Source organism: Toxotes jaculatrix, chromosome 7 (assembly GCF_017976425.1).
Source record: "Toxotes jaculatrix isolate fToxJac2 chromosome 7, fToxJac2.pri, whole genome shotgun sequence".
In the NCBI taxonomy this organism is placed as follows: Eukaryota; Metazoa; Chordata; class Actinopteri; family Toxotidae; genus Toxotes; species Toxotes jaculatrix.
This window is the reverse complement of record NC_054400.1, coordinates 1,103,339-1,119,342: the sequence shown is the minus strand read 5'-3', so window position 1 is coordinate 1,119,342 and position 16,004 is coordinate 1,103,339. Positions and strand designations below refer to the sequence as shown.

General features: G+C 45.9%; 1 protein-coding gene across 1 annotated transcript; it reads right to left on the bottom strand.

Annotated features, from left to right (window-relative positions):
* Positions 1 to 205: 205 nt before the first annotated feature.
* LOC121184935 (synuclein, alpha interacting protein) lies at positions 206 to 15,470 on the bottom strand. Its single transcript, XM_041042866.1, has 12 exons — positions 15,356 to 15,470; positions 11,657 to 11,744; positions 11,080 to 11,152; positions 10,337 to 10,890; positions 10,048 to 10,216; positions 9,658 to 9,944; positions 9,047 to 9,226; positions 8,401 to 8,514; positions 7,667 to 7,792; positions 6,867 to 7,036; positions 6,561 to 6,650; positions 206 to 6,136 (listed from the first exon to the last, which is right to left on the bottom strand). Exons 2-12 carry the CDS (start codon positions 11,711 to 11,713, stop codon positions 5,128 to 5,130), a joined length of 2,829 nt encoding a protein of 942 aa, XP_040898800.1. The 5' UTR covers positions 11,714 to 11,744; positions 15,356 to 15,470; the 3' UTR covers positions 206 to 5,127.
* Between the last annotated feature and the right edge of the window lie 534 nt (positions 15,471 to 16,004).

Genomic DNA, 16,004 nt, shown 5'->3' with positions numbered 1-16,004 from the left:
ATATGTAAGGTTCAATATTAAGAATGAGGTTCAGTCAGCTGAACTTCAGACAACAAGACAAAGCCTTAGGTCAGCAAAAGGTGTAAAAGATGCAGAAACACGTCAGTCAGTGTGATTAAGAACATTCACAGCAATATTTAGGAAACATATTGATCATGAATCTTACTCAGCATCTTCAGCTAAAAAAAAGAATCTAAACTTTCCATCTGCAGGTCCAGGAGGAAGGAAGCAGTTTATTCAGTTTGTCTTCAGTTTGAATTACAGGACAGAAAAGCAGCCGTCTGTCTCTGTGACTCGGCTCAGACAGTCTCTCCAACATTCACTGACACTGCGTCTCATTTCATTTATTTATTTGTTTTTGCATTGAGTAAACATCTGAGTCGATGCAGCAACACTGTCCGTGTGAACAGTTCATTAAAAACACAACCGTTCAGTTTGTCTCGTCGGTGAAACGACACCACGTTAAAGGCATCGAGCTCCTTCCCTCGGTCTGAAGGTGCCGTTACGATGAAGACTCACACACACACACATACACACACACACACACACACACACACACACACACACACACACACACACACACACACACACACACACACACACACACACACGCACGACACTGATTGTTTGACAGTGAACCATAATTTGAGAGAATGAAGAAGATAAACTTTTTTTCCAACTGCATGTGAAAAACCTCCCGAACATTTTTTTACAGGTCAGAAACTTTCCATGCTTTTCCTACAGAGTGAAAAAAGTCATTACACATTTTCCAAAGTGCTTTCTGGAATCACTGGAATTTACGTTGGTACCACCTGGTACCAGTCCCTCACATCAGCTGGGAGCGAAGTGAAAATGGAAGACTTACAAAACAACAGTGAAGAGTAAACTTTGATTTCTCACTCAGCTCAGATGAATTCTTTCAGTACCAGGAACTAAAGGAACATTTTGGGAAATACACTTGTTTGCATTTAGATGAGAGGACTGACATCAGCTTCAGCTCTGGGCATCCAGTATAGAGCTGCAGTAAGTGGCCAAAAGTATGAGGACAACTTGGTTTCAATACTTTTGTGTCCTGTGTCCTGTGACACTATAGTTTTATTAATAATTTACGATGCATTAACTCACACGCTGCGAGCTTTGACCACCGTTTCTGTTCAGGCCAAACTTCTACTGAAACATCCTGACAAAGACAGAGGAGGGAATCATCACCTTCTGTAAAGGCTGGAAGACGTGGGCAGTCTCATCTGTTTTATTTCTGTCACAGCACAGTCTCAATCCAGACTACAAAGATGTACAACATTATTAAACTGGACCAATGATCGGGTGAAATCCCTCAAATGTCCATGTGCGGCACGTTAACAAACACGGTGGCAGGATCATATGTTCAGCCAACATAAATATGTCAAATTATTCAGGCGTCCATATAATTTTGGCCAACGTGCATATCCGTACTCGACAAACAAATTTGAAAGTGTCATTCATCTTCTCCTCAGACTCTGGGGAAGGCACTAAAATGCTGGACTGTTCCTTTAACAAATCATGATGCAGGTAAATCCTCCCGAGCTCCACTGGCTCAGAAACATCACCACCATCACCTGCACACTCAAGAACCACAGCAGCCAAAGAGCGTGTTAACCTGGAGCAGGTAAAGTGGAAACAGGTCGCTGTAAACCAGGCGTGAGAAAACCGCACAGCAGGATCTCACTGATCCAGACGACACATCTGTGAACTCACCACAGTCAGGAACACAAAAGAAAGACTCTACAGACTGACGTCCAAGCATGACAAGACTGGATCAGAAATATTCTGCATCAGACCAGTATCAGTATTTGTCTTAATGTAAACAAGCCTCAGAAACACGACAGCCACGATCCAGTTCCTCCCAAAGCTCCAAACCCCAGAGCTGAGGCTGTAATCTGTGTTTTCACTTCTCACACACACACACACACACACACACACACACACACACACACACACACATATACACACACACATATACACACACACACACGATGAAACTGAAGTGAGGAGACCTATAGGAACACAATGACGCTCGGTCAAACTCTACAAGACGCCACATTTCCTAAAATGTTACGAGTGTTTATACAAATAAAACAGGTCTGTCCTGCTCAGCTCTGGTGGACTGTGAGGTGTTATGAGCACTGCAGCCTCTTGGGGCTGCTAGTGAGGCTTCAACGGCTGCATTCACCATCAGAGGTACAGAAAATTACACTGCTTCATTATAAGGGAGCACAGGCATCTCAGTAATTTACTCATGAATTTAGTTTTTACCTGTACGGTGGAGACAGCCTGACAACGTTTCACTGTCCCCCTCAGTGACACCATTCATGGCTCTGACACACACAGATGTGGTGTCGTTATATTTCAGTGCCTGAACCAAGTTCCACAAACGGCCGCACTGAAACTCAGACACCTGAAAACAGCATCAGATTACAGCCTCAGTCCTCTAGTTTCAGCTCCTCTCACTGAACGTTCATATCATCAGCCTGTTTGTCGGCTGCTGTAGAAGGTGCATCCTTTAACCTCCCCGTCTCAGACACATCACACATCTAACGTCTACTTCATGCCAAAAATACTGCATAGATAATAACACTGGAAATTAAAAAAAAAAAACTGAATGTGTGGAATATAATGTAAAAAACAAAAACATTAAATACTACTACAGTTTATATACAGTGGTTTTAAAACTATCTGTTGTGCTGGTGCACGTTAACCACGTGCAGGATTATAACCACATTTTTAAAAGTTTCAAATCATATAATTGTGTGCATAAACATAAATACTAATAATTCATCTGTAGTGTAGTTCAGAGTACAGTAACAGAGTGGCAGAGAAACAGCAGCCTTCCATCTCCAGACAGAAAGATTCGGTTCGGCTGGGTTTAATGAGCCACTGAACTCTGGGAGTGTTTTGTGATCAGAGACAAAATCAAACATGTGAAAAAGCTAAAAATTCAGAATAAACTGTATCATGGAGATGTGAGGTTTCTGCAGGACACAGATTAATACACAAACAAACTTAATTCAGTCTGTGGATAAAAACAAATCCTTGTTAAACACACAGGTTCCTCTCATTCACTTTCTGTCTCTGAATAACAGCATCGAATATGTTTAAGCAAAATAAACGACTCAGAGCTGAGACAGTTTCACGTTTGGTCTTTCAGTCCTTAAACTGTCTAAAAACTGTCAAGAGTCAAACGTCTGAGGCAAAGAACATGAGAAACTTTATGCTAAACCGGTTAAAAGACATACGTACGACAAACAGAAGAAAAGAAGTGAGATTCACTTAAACCAGTCACTGACTAAACCATTTAATTCTGGAGTGAAAGGTGATACCTGACCATAGGAATGATAGTTTGATAAAATAATTTCACAATAATTTGTTTCCTCTCCCTTTATTTACAGGCGTATGGAATAATTCCTCCATGGACCTGTATCACAAAGCGAGACCAGTTTAGTCTTGCTGTCTTGGGGTGATTTGGCTTCAGTGATTCTAACACTGGCCATCGTGGATAACCTGCATCACGAAGCTGGTTATCAAACGGCTCTGTTGTTAATTACGAGAAACATCACCTGAAGCATGAATGAAGTATGTGATCGGAGATGGAACAGATATCCCTATAACCATCACAGTCTCCCCGCGTTATTCTGAGCTGCAGAGGTGTAAAAGCACCAACACTGTCAGCACTGGGAAAAATAAAAATCTCTGGGAAATAGCTGGGTTTCAGTCACGTGATCATCACGACGCACGTGGGCGGAGCGATTTGCGACACATGGAGAACAGGAAGTAAGTTACACGTCAAAGCCAATGGAGGAAATATTAACAGAGTCCGTAATGTACGGGTTTAGATCCCGTGTCGAGGCGGAGATACACACAGTTAATCAAACAACATGTTGGACGTGACCCGCACCTCGTGAAGAGGAGCGAGTTTTCAACGGACGTTAAAGATTTGCCGACAATCGCGGCTGTTGAGATCACCGATTATCTCCTACTTCAGACCTCTTATTATACGGAACTGCAAACGAAAGCCGACAAATAAATGACTTTTCTGTGAGCGGGTGGGTCCACAAACTTGTTACCAAAGACGGATTATCGTTTGGTCTTCGCCAGGGTGTTTATTCTTATACTGGTTATGTGTAGCTAGCAGCTAGCAATAGCGGCTATAATGTCAACAAGCACATCTTACAGGGACACAGGGGGTTTATTTGTCACATAGAAATATTAATGTATGACATGACGGGGAAACGGCATTTGGACTACTGAGCCAACGTCCCGTAAAACGCCAGGGCAGCCTGAAAAGTCCCAGTGAAGTCCATATCAGACTACCGGCAACTTAATAACACGTATGTATGTAAATGAGCGTTAAGCTACAAGCTAATGATATAAACACAGCCACAAAAACAAGTTAGCTAGCTAACATACCTTTGACGAAGTGGTCGCTGCAGACACGGCGTTAGCAGACCGCTCCTCCGACCGCAGACGGAGGTTTAAGATCCACCTTTAACGGCGTTGTTCTGTAAGTTTTTTTTATATTCCTCACCTTTGTGGGTGACTACTCTTGGTACCCTATAATAGCTTTTTCCTTTTTCTCTATTGGAACGATCTGAGCGCCGGTAAACTACACAAAACATAGGCATTTTTCCACACGGTAGATTCTCGGTGTGTCAGTCAGCTAAACACTGAAACGGCTGAAACACTTCCGGCCCGCCATCTGAATTTGGCGCCCTCGCGCCGCGGTGTCGTGACGTCACGTGAAACCCACCTATTAAGATGCAGCTGACGGCCCAGGTCAGGTATTCACTCAGGTATTCACCGCTGGTATGATCTTAGAACATGTGTTCATCATACTCTGTGTCCGAGGACGTCTTTTATGGCAAAACCCTTTACATAACATAAAATAAAGTTTTCACCTGAATATGCGTCCTGTGTGAGACTTGGTTTCGTATGATGTATGACGCTGAGAGCAAAGGGAGCCATTTTAAACACATAAACAGGGAAAGTGGGGTTAGTTGCTATAAATCTCTCATGTTCGCTGCCTCTTGCTTTTTGCTCTTGATCGTGATGTGTTCATTCTCTGCTCTCTGCCCTTCAGTAGGCACTGGTTGGTTAAACGTTACTGGTTTTGCTCTTACCCTTGGCTCCTCCTGGGCTGCTCTTACTCTCTGACTTCCTGCCAGGTGAGTTCTGACAGGTGTGCAGTTTGACAGCAGAGCTTGACTGACCACCACTGCTGCTGTTGTTGTTGTTGTTGTGATTTGTGTTTCCACTCAGCGTCTCCATGATGGAGCGGAACGTCCCAAAGGGCCGCTTGCTTTCAGAGCTTCCTGTTGGAGTCCTCTCCTTCCCATGATGCCCTTTGGTTGGCTCTGCCTCCTGATTGGAGCTCTTGTGGACCTGCTCATCGAAGGTGACCCTCAGTTTGAGGTTCTGGGACGTCTTCCTGCGAGACGAGGGAGACTTCAGAGCACTCTTAGGGCTGGTGGCAACCTTCTGGCCATTGGCGGCATCGTGGAGGTCGGCAGATGTGTCTGGTGTTTTGGCGTCTGCGGCCTCGGGGTCACTGGATGTGGGGGAGGGGTTGTAACCGATGCTGTCGACAGACTTTGACCCACTGAGAGAAAATGCCTGCTTCCTCTCAGCTGAGGAGGAGGAGGAAGTGGGGAGGTGCTTTCTCATCATCAAATGAAGGTGGTTTGATACTGGCTCCTCCTCTGCAATTGGCAGGTGGGACGGCCTATCAGGTCGCAGAGTGTTTGAGGGCGGGGCTCCTTGATTTTTACCTTCCTCTGGTGGATAACCATCTGAATCTGACTCACTGAGAGAGCGCTGCATGATCTGTTTGAGTCTCGCTAATTTGAGCTCTCTCCTCTCCACTAGCCCCGTCCTGCGGCCGCCAGGGGCCCCAGGGCCACAGGGGCCCTCTCTGCTCAGGGCCCCTGACGGAGGCAGCCTCTCTCTGGGACACAGTGTGTCTGACATGTCCTTCCCCAGCAGCTGTCTGAGCACAGAGTCTTGACCCACCCCTCCCTGACGAACCAACCAATGACCGTCTCCCGGAGTCCCCTCTGCTGTCAGCATCATTTCTGGCCACGCCTCCGCTGAGGGCTGATGGGAGCTGGAGTCCAGAAACAGAAATGATTACTACTTTTACTACTACTGGTGCTATTGCTACTGCTTTAGATGCTATTACTGCTACTACAATTACTACTACTGCCAAAACAATAAGAGCACACAGGGTCTGTGTGAATAAAGTGATGCATATCTGCTCTGAAATGGCCTCATCCACTGTAAAATTAGTGTGTTGACTTAAACAAGTGTATTAAACAGTGCAACAATTATAGAAAAGAACACACTGCAGACCTAAGGTCCAGGTGGACCTCTGGGCCTTCCACCTGTCTCAGGAGCCACAGTACAGAAAACCCAGAGAACAGTGGGTGTGTCTAAGAAGCTTCTTTTGTGCTTCTCACCTGAAAACTGCTGCGATCTCTAGCTTTCACTACTGCTGCCGCCATCGATTCTGATGTGTGTGCGTGTGTTACCTGGGTGATCGGGAAGGCGTGCCCTCTGTCTTGTTGGGGTCCATCAGTCTCTGCAGCTGTTTCTGTAGAGCCAGCCTCTCTGTTGCCTGCCTGCAAGACACAAAAATACCACCACAGGATGAACACTGGTACCAGCACACAACACCAGTCTGAATACACGCAGCTCGTAAGACTTCAACACCCACTGAGAAGACAAACGCTGTCCACTGAGACGCTGATATCACATTTAGAACCAACAGAGACAGTAATGCAGCAAGCAACGGCAACACAGGCTGTCAATGCAACAGCGAAAATATTTCAACTTACTCATTGAGTTGCTTGGTGAGTTTAACAACCTGCGAGGCCAGCGACATGCAGGTTTCCACGACAACCAAGTATCGAGCGCAGGTGGTATGTCCCTGCCGCTCGGCACTCTGGGAAGGCCGCTCCCCCTGCTGGTTCTGGACCGTCACGTTAGAGCCGTACTCCACCAGAGTCTGGACACACACACACAGATACATTAACAATCACTTCTCTGGGTTCTGGCTCTTGGAACGATTTCAGTCGGGATTCAAACCAGAAACATTTCCAGTATCGGCTCTTTCATCAGAGCTGTGTAATACAACGCTCCTCCCACAGTACAGATCTGCTGGGCTCTGCTCAGTTTTTAGCTAAAACAGATCATTAATCAGTATTTTGACTGTCGGGCTGTCTAGCCAACAGGAAGCAGGCAGGACTGATAACATCCGCCTCTCCGTCAGCAGGGTGTGCCACCGACCAGGACTGGAAAAACATTCCGCTTCCACTGGAGGAAAATGAGCTTCAGAGAGTAAAACATGTTTTTAGATAAGTTAACGTTCTGTCATGATAAGCTGATTATCAGTTTCACCGTAAAATGTGTGACGGAAGGTGAAGTAATATTTAAGTAGGTAAACAAATGATATTTAGAAGTTGGGAATGAGCATTTTAATTTCAATGAGCATTTGTTATTCAAAGTTAAAGACTGCTGAAGTGTGTGTGTTCCATGTTCAATCCTCTGCTCCCCTCAGGCCTCGCTCTCCTCCACACTCTACGTACAGACCAGAAGACCAGCCACAACAGACTGCGAGGATACAAGCAGCACACACCTGTATACAGGTGAGGTGTCCGTACTGAGCTGCTACATGGACGGCAGTGTTTCCGTTCTGGTCGACTTCGTCCAGAGAGATCGCCTGTTCCTGCATGAACTGAAGCAACCACAGCAAGACCTTCTCCTGGAGAGACAGACAGGGACACAATGAGACTTTTGACCTTTATTAAAACAAGTGAACCAGCCACACACACACACACACACACACTAACCCTAACCAGAAATTACAGTTCCCCTTAAACTGCACAAAGCTCCACCTGTTGTCACAGTTATGAAATGTGTTGCAGACATTCACGTCCCCCTCAGGATGAATCTTAGTAACTCTGACCATCCTGCAACTATCATCTGATCAAAACTGGAGTTTGACAACACTTTGGTTTATGAGCACAGTGCTAAAGCTAGTGACCCTCCCATTAGCCTCAGCTGGACTTTAGTGATAACCAGGGAATGTTACTTTGATCAGTCTTAGCTGGACCGTTTGAGAAGCAGGACAGGTGTTGCTGTGATTGCCTGGTTGATACGAACGTTACGTGTCCACCAGGACACAGAACGATGGGCGTAGATGGTAGGAAGAGACGTCCTCTTCAAAGGAAATGTTCTGTTTCAAAGTTAATGTTTTAAGACGTTTCCACACTTTAAGGGAAGCTGTGGCTGTTGTAGCTTGTTCATGTGTATTTGTACACACGTATATTAGTGTGAGTGTGTGTGTGTTTGCACACGTGTGCGTGTTACCTGTCCGTAGCGAGCGGCATAGTGGATCAGACTGGGATGTTCTCTGGTGCAGCTCAGCTCTGCGATGGCCTCGGTTTCACTCACCATCCACCTGACACACTCTAGATGTCCGTTCTGAAACAGAAGCACACACCTCAGGACCAGGTGGCTGGAACTGTCAGCACATTAATCTGGGTGAATAAACCGGAGTGTTGTTGATAAGAGCCGATCTGAAATCAGCACACAGCTGCACTGCTTGTCTCTAGATAACACGCTTCCTGTCTGGCAGCCAATCAAGAGCCTGGTTTCCACTGCAGGGCAGACATAACAGGACCTCCTCAGTATTTACGACGTTCACTTTCCTCAGTTTGACCTGTTTTTTTTTTTTAACATCCTGCTGCTGCCGACAGAGCTGATGTAGAAGTTTACATCATTTTATAAAAAGCCTTTATCTTAAAGCGTATGACCTCACTGAGCAGCTGCTGACGGCCAATCAAACGTCTGCACGGCTCCTCAGGTGCAAAATGGAGGAAATTAAACAGATTTCTAACTTTTTCCATGTACAGGAACAAAGATATGCACAGGGTGAATACACCGATCAAATCAGGCGGAGGACGAAGCTGCACAGGAAACATCCATTCACATTTTCATACACACACACACAGACCTTGACCCCCAGGCCTGCAGGGGTGAGCTGCTGGTTGTTGCGTTCGTTGAGGCCGTCCTCTCCCATCAGAGAGGTGAGATGCTGCAGACAGTCAGCGTGACCCTGAGAGGCCGAGATGTGCAGCAGGTTGTTCCTGTCCTCGTCTCTGATCAGCTCCAGGTTATCAGCTGCCAGGTGAGGCTACAGTGAGAGGAGAGGAAGAGGAGCAAGGAAGACGTATGGGAGAGGAAGTAGTGAGAAAGGAAAGCCAAGAAGAAGAGGGAGAGCAAGTAGAGGAGGGAGGCGAGGAGTAGAAAAGAAGGAGAAAAGGAACATGTGGAGGAGTCAAACGGGAGCGGGGGGGTATGGAGGAGGAAGAGCAAGAGGTGGAGGATAAAGAAGAGAGAAGAGCAGGTGGAGGAGGAGGAAGAAGGGGAAGAACAGTGGTTGGAAAGAAGGGGGCGATTGAAAAAACATGAGAAAAGTGTGAAAGGGAGGAGGAACAAAAAAGGAGGAGCCGCAGGAGAAGGAGGATAAAATATCAGATGTGGAACTGCAGATCACTCAGCTCCTGCTCCTCCACTGGTCAGAACCTTTTAGCAGGCACTCCCCTCTGAGGAGCTCGCACTCACCAGCAGTGAGATCTGTCCCTCTCTGACGATGTTAATGATGTTCTGGTTCTTCTTGGTCTCCTCATCCAACTCCGCCCCTGCTCCTCCACCTCCTCCAAACGCCCTTGGCCCACCACCTCCTCCTGCGCCTCCTCCTCCTCCTGGTCCAGTAGCCCAGGCCTTGGAGCCATCCTGCCTGCCCACGCTGCACCCTGGCAGAGGGAACATCAGGCCCGGGCCCCCTGGAGGCTCCACACCCGGCCTCTGGGTCTGGGAGTCTGGGTACACCCGTGCAGACAGCAGCTTGTCTGGAAGTCACCAATATCACATCATATCACACCGTCACACAATGTTAGGGCAGAGATTTCGCCCAAGAAAGGGTACGAAGGAGAAGAAGCAAAGGTCACACACCTGCATCAGAGAAAGAAGAGAGGGAGGACGAGCAGCTGAGGAGTCCGGAGGAGAGCAGCTCCGGCTGGTAACCTCCTCCAGCTGGGGAGCGGTGCAGGTGGTGGAGGTCTGGATCCATCGACTTGGACTTCCTCAGGTCCGACCACTTCACCGGTGACAGAACACAGTACTGCACAGTAACACAGTAAAACACAACATTACAGCTGGTTCAATAACTCACTGATAAAGCTCATCCCTGAAGCAATAATACACATTCATTCCAAACATCAGTGTTTATATCAGTACGTACCTGAGTCTGCGAGCTGCTGCTTCCCAGGCTCAGAGGCTCATTGTGGGATAAAGCGGAGCCCTTCAACCCTCCTCCCCCACGGTTCCGCTCCAGGGTGCCCCCACCCAGGTTAGTCCCTGTCACCGAGCGCTTGTCATGCGGGACGCGTGGCAGAGTGGACATCTGCTGACTGGACTTGATATAAGGCACGTCCAGGATCTCGTCCATGTCCAGATCATAGTGCTCCAGCTCCCCAAACAGGGCTTGAGGGTTGTTACCCCCAACAACACCACCCAGGCCTTTCACCTTCCCTCCAGCCCCGTCAGAGGAGGTGGAGGCGTGAGCCTGCTTGTCAGAGCTGGGGTCATCTTTACTGCCCTCCCCCAGCTCCCCTAGGCCCAGTCCCTGACCCTGTACCTTCCCATCAGAGTCGGAGTCGGTTGTCTCTGGTTGGTGTTTGAGGGGGGACACCCTCTTCACTGGCCGGAACTTACTGTGGACCTCAGCGAGCCCTGTGGGTTTGATTCCCCCTCCACTGTGGGAGGAAACGCCACGACTCCAGTTGATGGCTGGAGCTGCGGGAGGAGGAGAGATGATGAGAGATCAGCTGAGTGATGTGGTATAAACAGACAGTATCGTATCACTGAGGTTTGATTCTACTGTTCACAAACAGCTGCACACTGTAAAGCTAATTCTGCTGCATAGTATTACTCCAAAACAGAATCTAAACTCTAACTGAGCTATAACTTTATAAAACTTGGTACCTGGTCTCTCCTCGGCCTGACCATCGCTCCTCCTGGACAGCTCTGGGATGCTCTTCAGAGACGTCACAGAATACTGCAGGACGAGGGCGAAAGGACAAGAGGGAAAGAGCGAGAGACGTTAGAAAACTGCAGACAGCAGCTCAGCAGCTGTGCAAAGAAGTTATATTTAGATATTAATTAGCTGCAGAGGCAGTTATGTTGCTCTAAGTACAGACAGAATGTAACATGAAGCAGTTAGGCTGCTGTGAGCAACAGCTGTGTAATTAAACACAGTGACCAGCTATATACACCGATAGACTCTAAATGAAGGATAGTTCTTCACTGATCCAAAGGGACAAGCTTGGGACAGACGGAGACATTTCAGTAGACTCTACTGTATTTAAATTATCGTGGTGCACTTCAGGTAAGCCGCCAATCAAAAGCATCCAGCTGGAACTCAGAGTTGTGAGGAGAAAAATAAACAGCCATTGGTTTGAGACAACAACATCCACAGCATCTGTCGGCGAGTGATGCCAGCCGACGGCGACGCAGCGGTGAAAGAAGCTGAACCAGAATGCAATGCGGCGTTCGTACTGACCACTGAATCATCAGAGAAGTCGATCTCATCCAGGTCCAGGTATTCAGGAGCCTCCATCTTCACACCACATCATCCGCCTCACAACCAGCTGCAGACGAAAACAAATCGTGTTATAACATCTTCCTCATGAACAACAACAAGCACAAAACACACACAGCACAGAATAAAAGTCATAACGTTGTGCTGTTTGCTGCTCCTACGCAGCAGCATCATACCCATAAGTACGATTAACGCTGCAGTGATATGATCGGCAGGAATAAAACACAGGAAGTAGCTGCAGGAAACTGAGAACAGTCCTGTTGAAAACTTGTGTTGGTGTGTTCGTGTTTTCTGTGCTTCTGTTCAACTTTTTCTCACTGAGAGGACAAACTGCTGCACAAGAATAAAGAGGAAACTGTGGAAAAAAACCGAAGTCACTTCTATTTTAAGGAGGATTTTCCCTCTCACCAGCCAACAAAGGCTGAGTGTAAAACGTGCTGTTTGAAGAAAATCAAATCCTTCCCTGCACGTTAATACTGCAGGTTTAAAACTGGTTAAAGCTCAAACTGTCAGCGGCACAAACCGCCTGAGCTGCACTGATCAAAGGCAACAAACAGCAGGATAATCAGGACCAATCAGAGACCAGCGCGACTCGTCGGGCGCACAAAGGTTTAAACGCACAGCACGCAACGAACACGAGACACGAGAACCGACCCTGGTGACAAACTGTCAGAAAACACTGAGCATGAGACAGAAGCCTGCTGAGGCTCGGTTCTAATCAGGTCCACAGGATAACTGTTTATAAAATCTGAGAAATGATAAACACTGATGAGAAGTCCTCAAAGCCCAGAGAGACGTTTCTGTTCCATCGAGGAAAGCGTTTGCTTGGCTCACTTCACTTCCCCTGCTGGATGATGATGGGAAGTCAGAAAAGAAATTTCAGTTTTGTTGAAGAGTGTCAGGTGCTGATTCAACCTGACGACCTCTCGGGCTGAACTGAAAGGTGTTTCTGCGTATTAAAGAAATTCTAAGACGTTTCTCCGTGTTCTGAAATGAACAAACTTCAGCTGGTGGCCACAGGATGTTCAGAAAGCAGCGAAATGCAGAGCTTCCCTGTAAGAGTGGAGCTGTTTTCAGACTGTGTGGGAGTAACCACAGAACTAAACCGGTCAAAATAAAAACCTCTGATTGCAGCTTTGAGAAACAGTCGAGCCTAACATCTTTGATAACAACAGTTTGGGCCTGTAACCCCACTTCAAAAATAAGACTGAAGCAAAATAAAAAAAAAAAGGAGGAGGCCGTCTGTTTATGTGAACAGCTGACGGGTCCAGATCCTTCCAGGAGGCGAGACACAAAAACAATCAGAGAGATGAAACGTTGTTTTGGAGCAAAGACAAGAAACGAGGACGAGAGTTTTCAGGAGGAAATTCACAGAGATTCGATTTGTCTTCCTGCACAGTGTAATTAGAAATGTGTTTCATTTCCCTCAGAGGTCAGAGGTCAGGTGAAACGACTGTCTGTGTGATCCACATGTCGCACATTGTTTGATAAACTCTCATAACTGCACGCACCATCTCTGAAGCCCTGAACTCACAGTGGGGCTGTTAGTTTCACGTCTGTCCTCGCTGCTTGTTAACTAACAAGATGCCGCACATATATCAGACACATCCTGGATCATCAGTGTGGAGATCTTTACAGGATCCACTGGTTCCCAGTAACCAAGTCCCAGTCAGAGACCAAAATACATTCAGCCTAATCGAGCCCGGGGAGTCTTCAGTAAATGAACTTCCTGTCCTGACAATGACCCAGAGCATCTCCACTGAACACACAGGCGCCAACCGTCTCATCTGTCTGTGGCTAAAATCACAAACTGTTCTCCTTTAAAAGGATCGCACTGAACATTTAAAACGACCTGTGCTAATACAAACTGCAGATCCACTCAGGACATCTGAGTTACCGACATCACCTAACACCGAGCTGCTGTACATCTCAGCGTGTTTCCACTCGTAGGGCTGGCTATTTCGTTTTTATCCAAAGGTTTTGATAACACTGCAAAAACTTTTCCTTTTCAGTTTCAGTGCCAATAACGTCATGATCCTTTTTTTGAAGAGAAATACAAACATGTTTAAACACAAAATCCAGATAAGAATGATTCTGCTGAACGTCCCAGTTAGAAAACAGTTTGAACTGGTTCATAATTTAACACTGGTAACGTCTCTGCTGAGTGATGATGTTTTCAGTGTGCTCTCCTCCTCCAGCTGTAGCAGGCGTCACATTTACACAACAACAACAACAACATCAGACCGTATCAGACAAATTAAAGAAACAGCTGCTTACAGCAGTGCATCCGACATTAACCGAGACTTTTATCTGTCAAACAGAAAATATTTAGGTCTGAAACTCGTTCTTTGTCTTTCTCCACCGTCTGAACCATCGGTCCCGTCCCTCTGTCAGCTCTCAGTCTGAGGCTGTACCTCAGATTACACAGACGCCTGATTACAGGCATTAAGACCTGCAGACGGGACGGTGGCCTGTTTAAATCTCATTAGTGTCATTAGGGGAAAAAAGAGCAGAGGTGTTATTTCACACAGTAAATACATGTGTCAGAGATGTGGTTATTGATTAAGCTGGCACTGTGATCATATCTTTTTACTTCACTGTGCAGTTCAAATGAACAGTTCAAAGCTAAATGTTTAAATTCTAATAAAGAGGGTTTGGTTCTGCTTGTTTTTAGTGTTAAAGTTTAGAAAATAAAAATATTTATTACTGGGGTGTTGATTTCAGCTACACTGCCTTAATTAATGTCCAAAGCTTTAAAGTGACAAACTGTGCAGTGAAAGTAAGAAAGTTAAGAATATGAACAGATTCAGGACGAGTTCCTCGTGATGGCAGCAGGTCAGACTCAGCCTGAGGCGAATGTGAATTCAGGATTAGGATTTTCTCCGTTAACAGATTAATCATTTGGTTCATAATATGTCAGAAAAGTTTAGTCTCACACTGTGAAAGAAAAACCAGGAAATATTCATAACTGAGAAGATGAAAACAGCATTTTGACACATTTTCTTAAAAATTTGACTTGAAAACTAATTGACTATCAAAATGGTTGCCGATTACTTTCCCGTCGATTCACTAATCGATTAATAGTCGCAGGTTTATTATAATTAATATGATAATCATCATCTTAGTGTCTGAGAATCTTTGCTGAATATTTGCTTCACATTTCTTTTTTAATGACAAAAATGAGGCGAGCACTGAATTAAGAGAGAAAAACACCCACAGGCTCATTCAAGTAAAATAAAACCACATTTATCACCAACTTACATGTGATTCTTGCTTTTTTTCCTGTAATTAGAAGGAATGTTTGACACTGGACTGGTTGGTGTTAAAGAACTGGTAATAAGCAGACTCCCAGTGGCTAATGAAGCTACGTTATTTCTGTGCTTCCAGCTGAAAGCAGTGGATGTGGAGTGGGCTCCGGAGGCTCGTCCTCTCCTCATTGTTGCTGACAGCTGATTTAATCCGCTCATCCCTGCTCACGTAGCAGCAGGAGGCTAATTAGCTCAGCTAGCTCCGGAGAAGCTAATGTGGAAGCTAAGTGACTAACGTTAGCCAGGCAGCTGGAAAATTAGGTCAGAACAGGGAGCTCAGGTAAAAAGCGACCCGGGCCCGGAACAAGGAGCGGCTCCTTCTTGGTTAAAGGGCGGTTTTAAGATTCAGTACCTTATCGAAGTCAGGCGGCCGAGGAGAAGCAGCTGGTCTGAGGGGATGATACGGCTAGCGGAGCCGCTAGCACGAATCCTGGGATCCAGCTGTTTTTTTTCCTTCTGTCGCCTCGATGTCTTGAAAAGCACAAAGACTTTGACATATGGGCAGCACAGAGAGGAGGACCGACAGGAGGGCTCACTCTGAACCGTTTCCTGAGCACCGCGTTGGTCCAGAGAACTGCATTATCTTTACCATTCAGAGCAAATAAGCTTTACTTTAATTAATAAGCATTACTAAGCAATAAAAAATATATATGAAAATACGTCTTATACGTGTATCAGTTTTCAACAGGAAAAGAACAAAACAAATTCAAGTGTCACGAATGTTAAAAACTAAAATAGTGATACTGAGGCACAGAGTTCTGACCTGAATTAGCAGGTTTGATCTTATAATTCTAACTTATGAATACATTTGATTGAGACTTAAAAAGTCATAACTCTGACTTAGTATCTCGTGCTTTTAATTTAATATGAGTGTTTTTTCAATTGAGTTTCTCCTGGAGCTTCCATAGCATCCAAGTGTATTAGTTAATATACAATGAAAACCTGAGGCACTGGGATCTGCAACAGATTATTGGCCTGTGATTGAAATCGTTGGGTTGGGT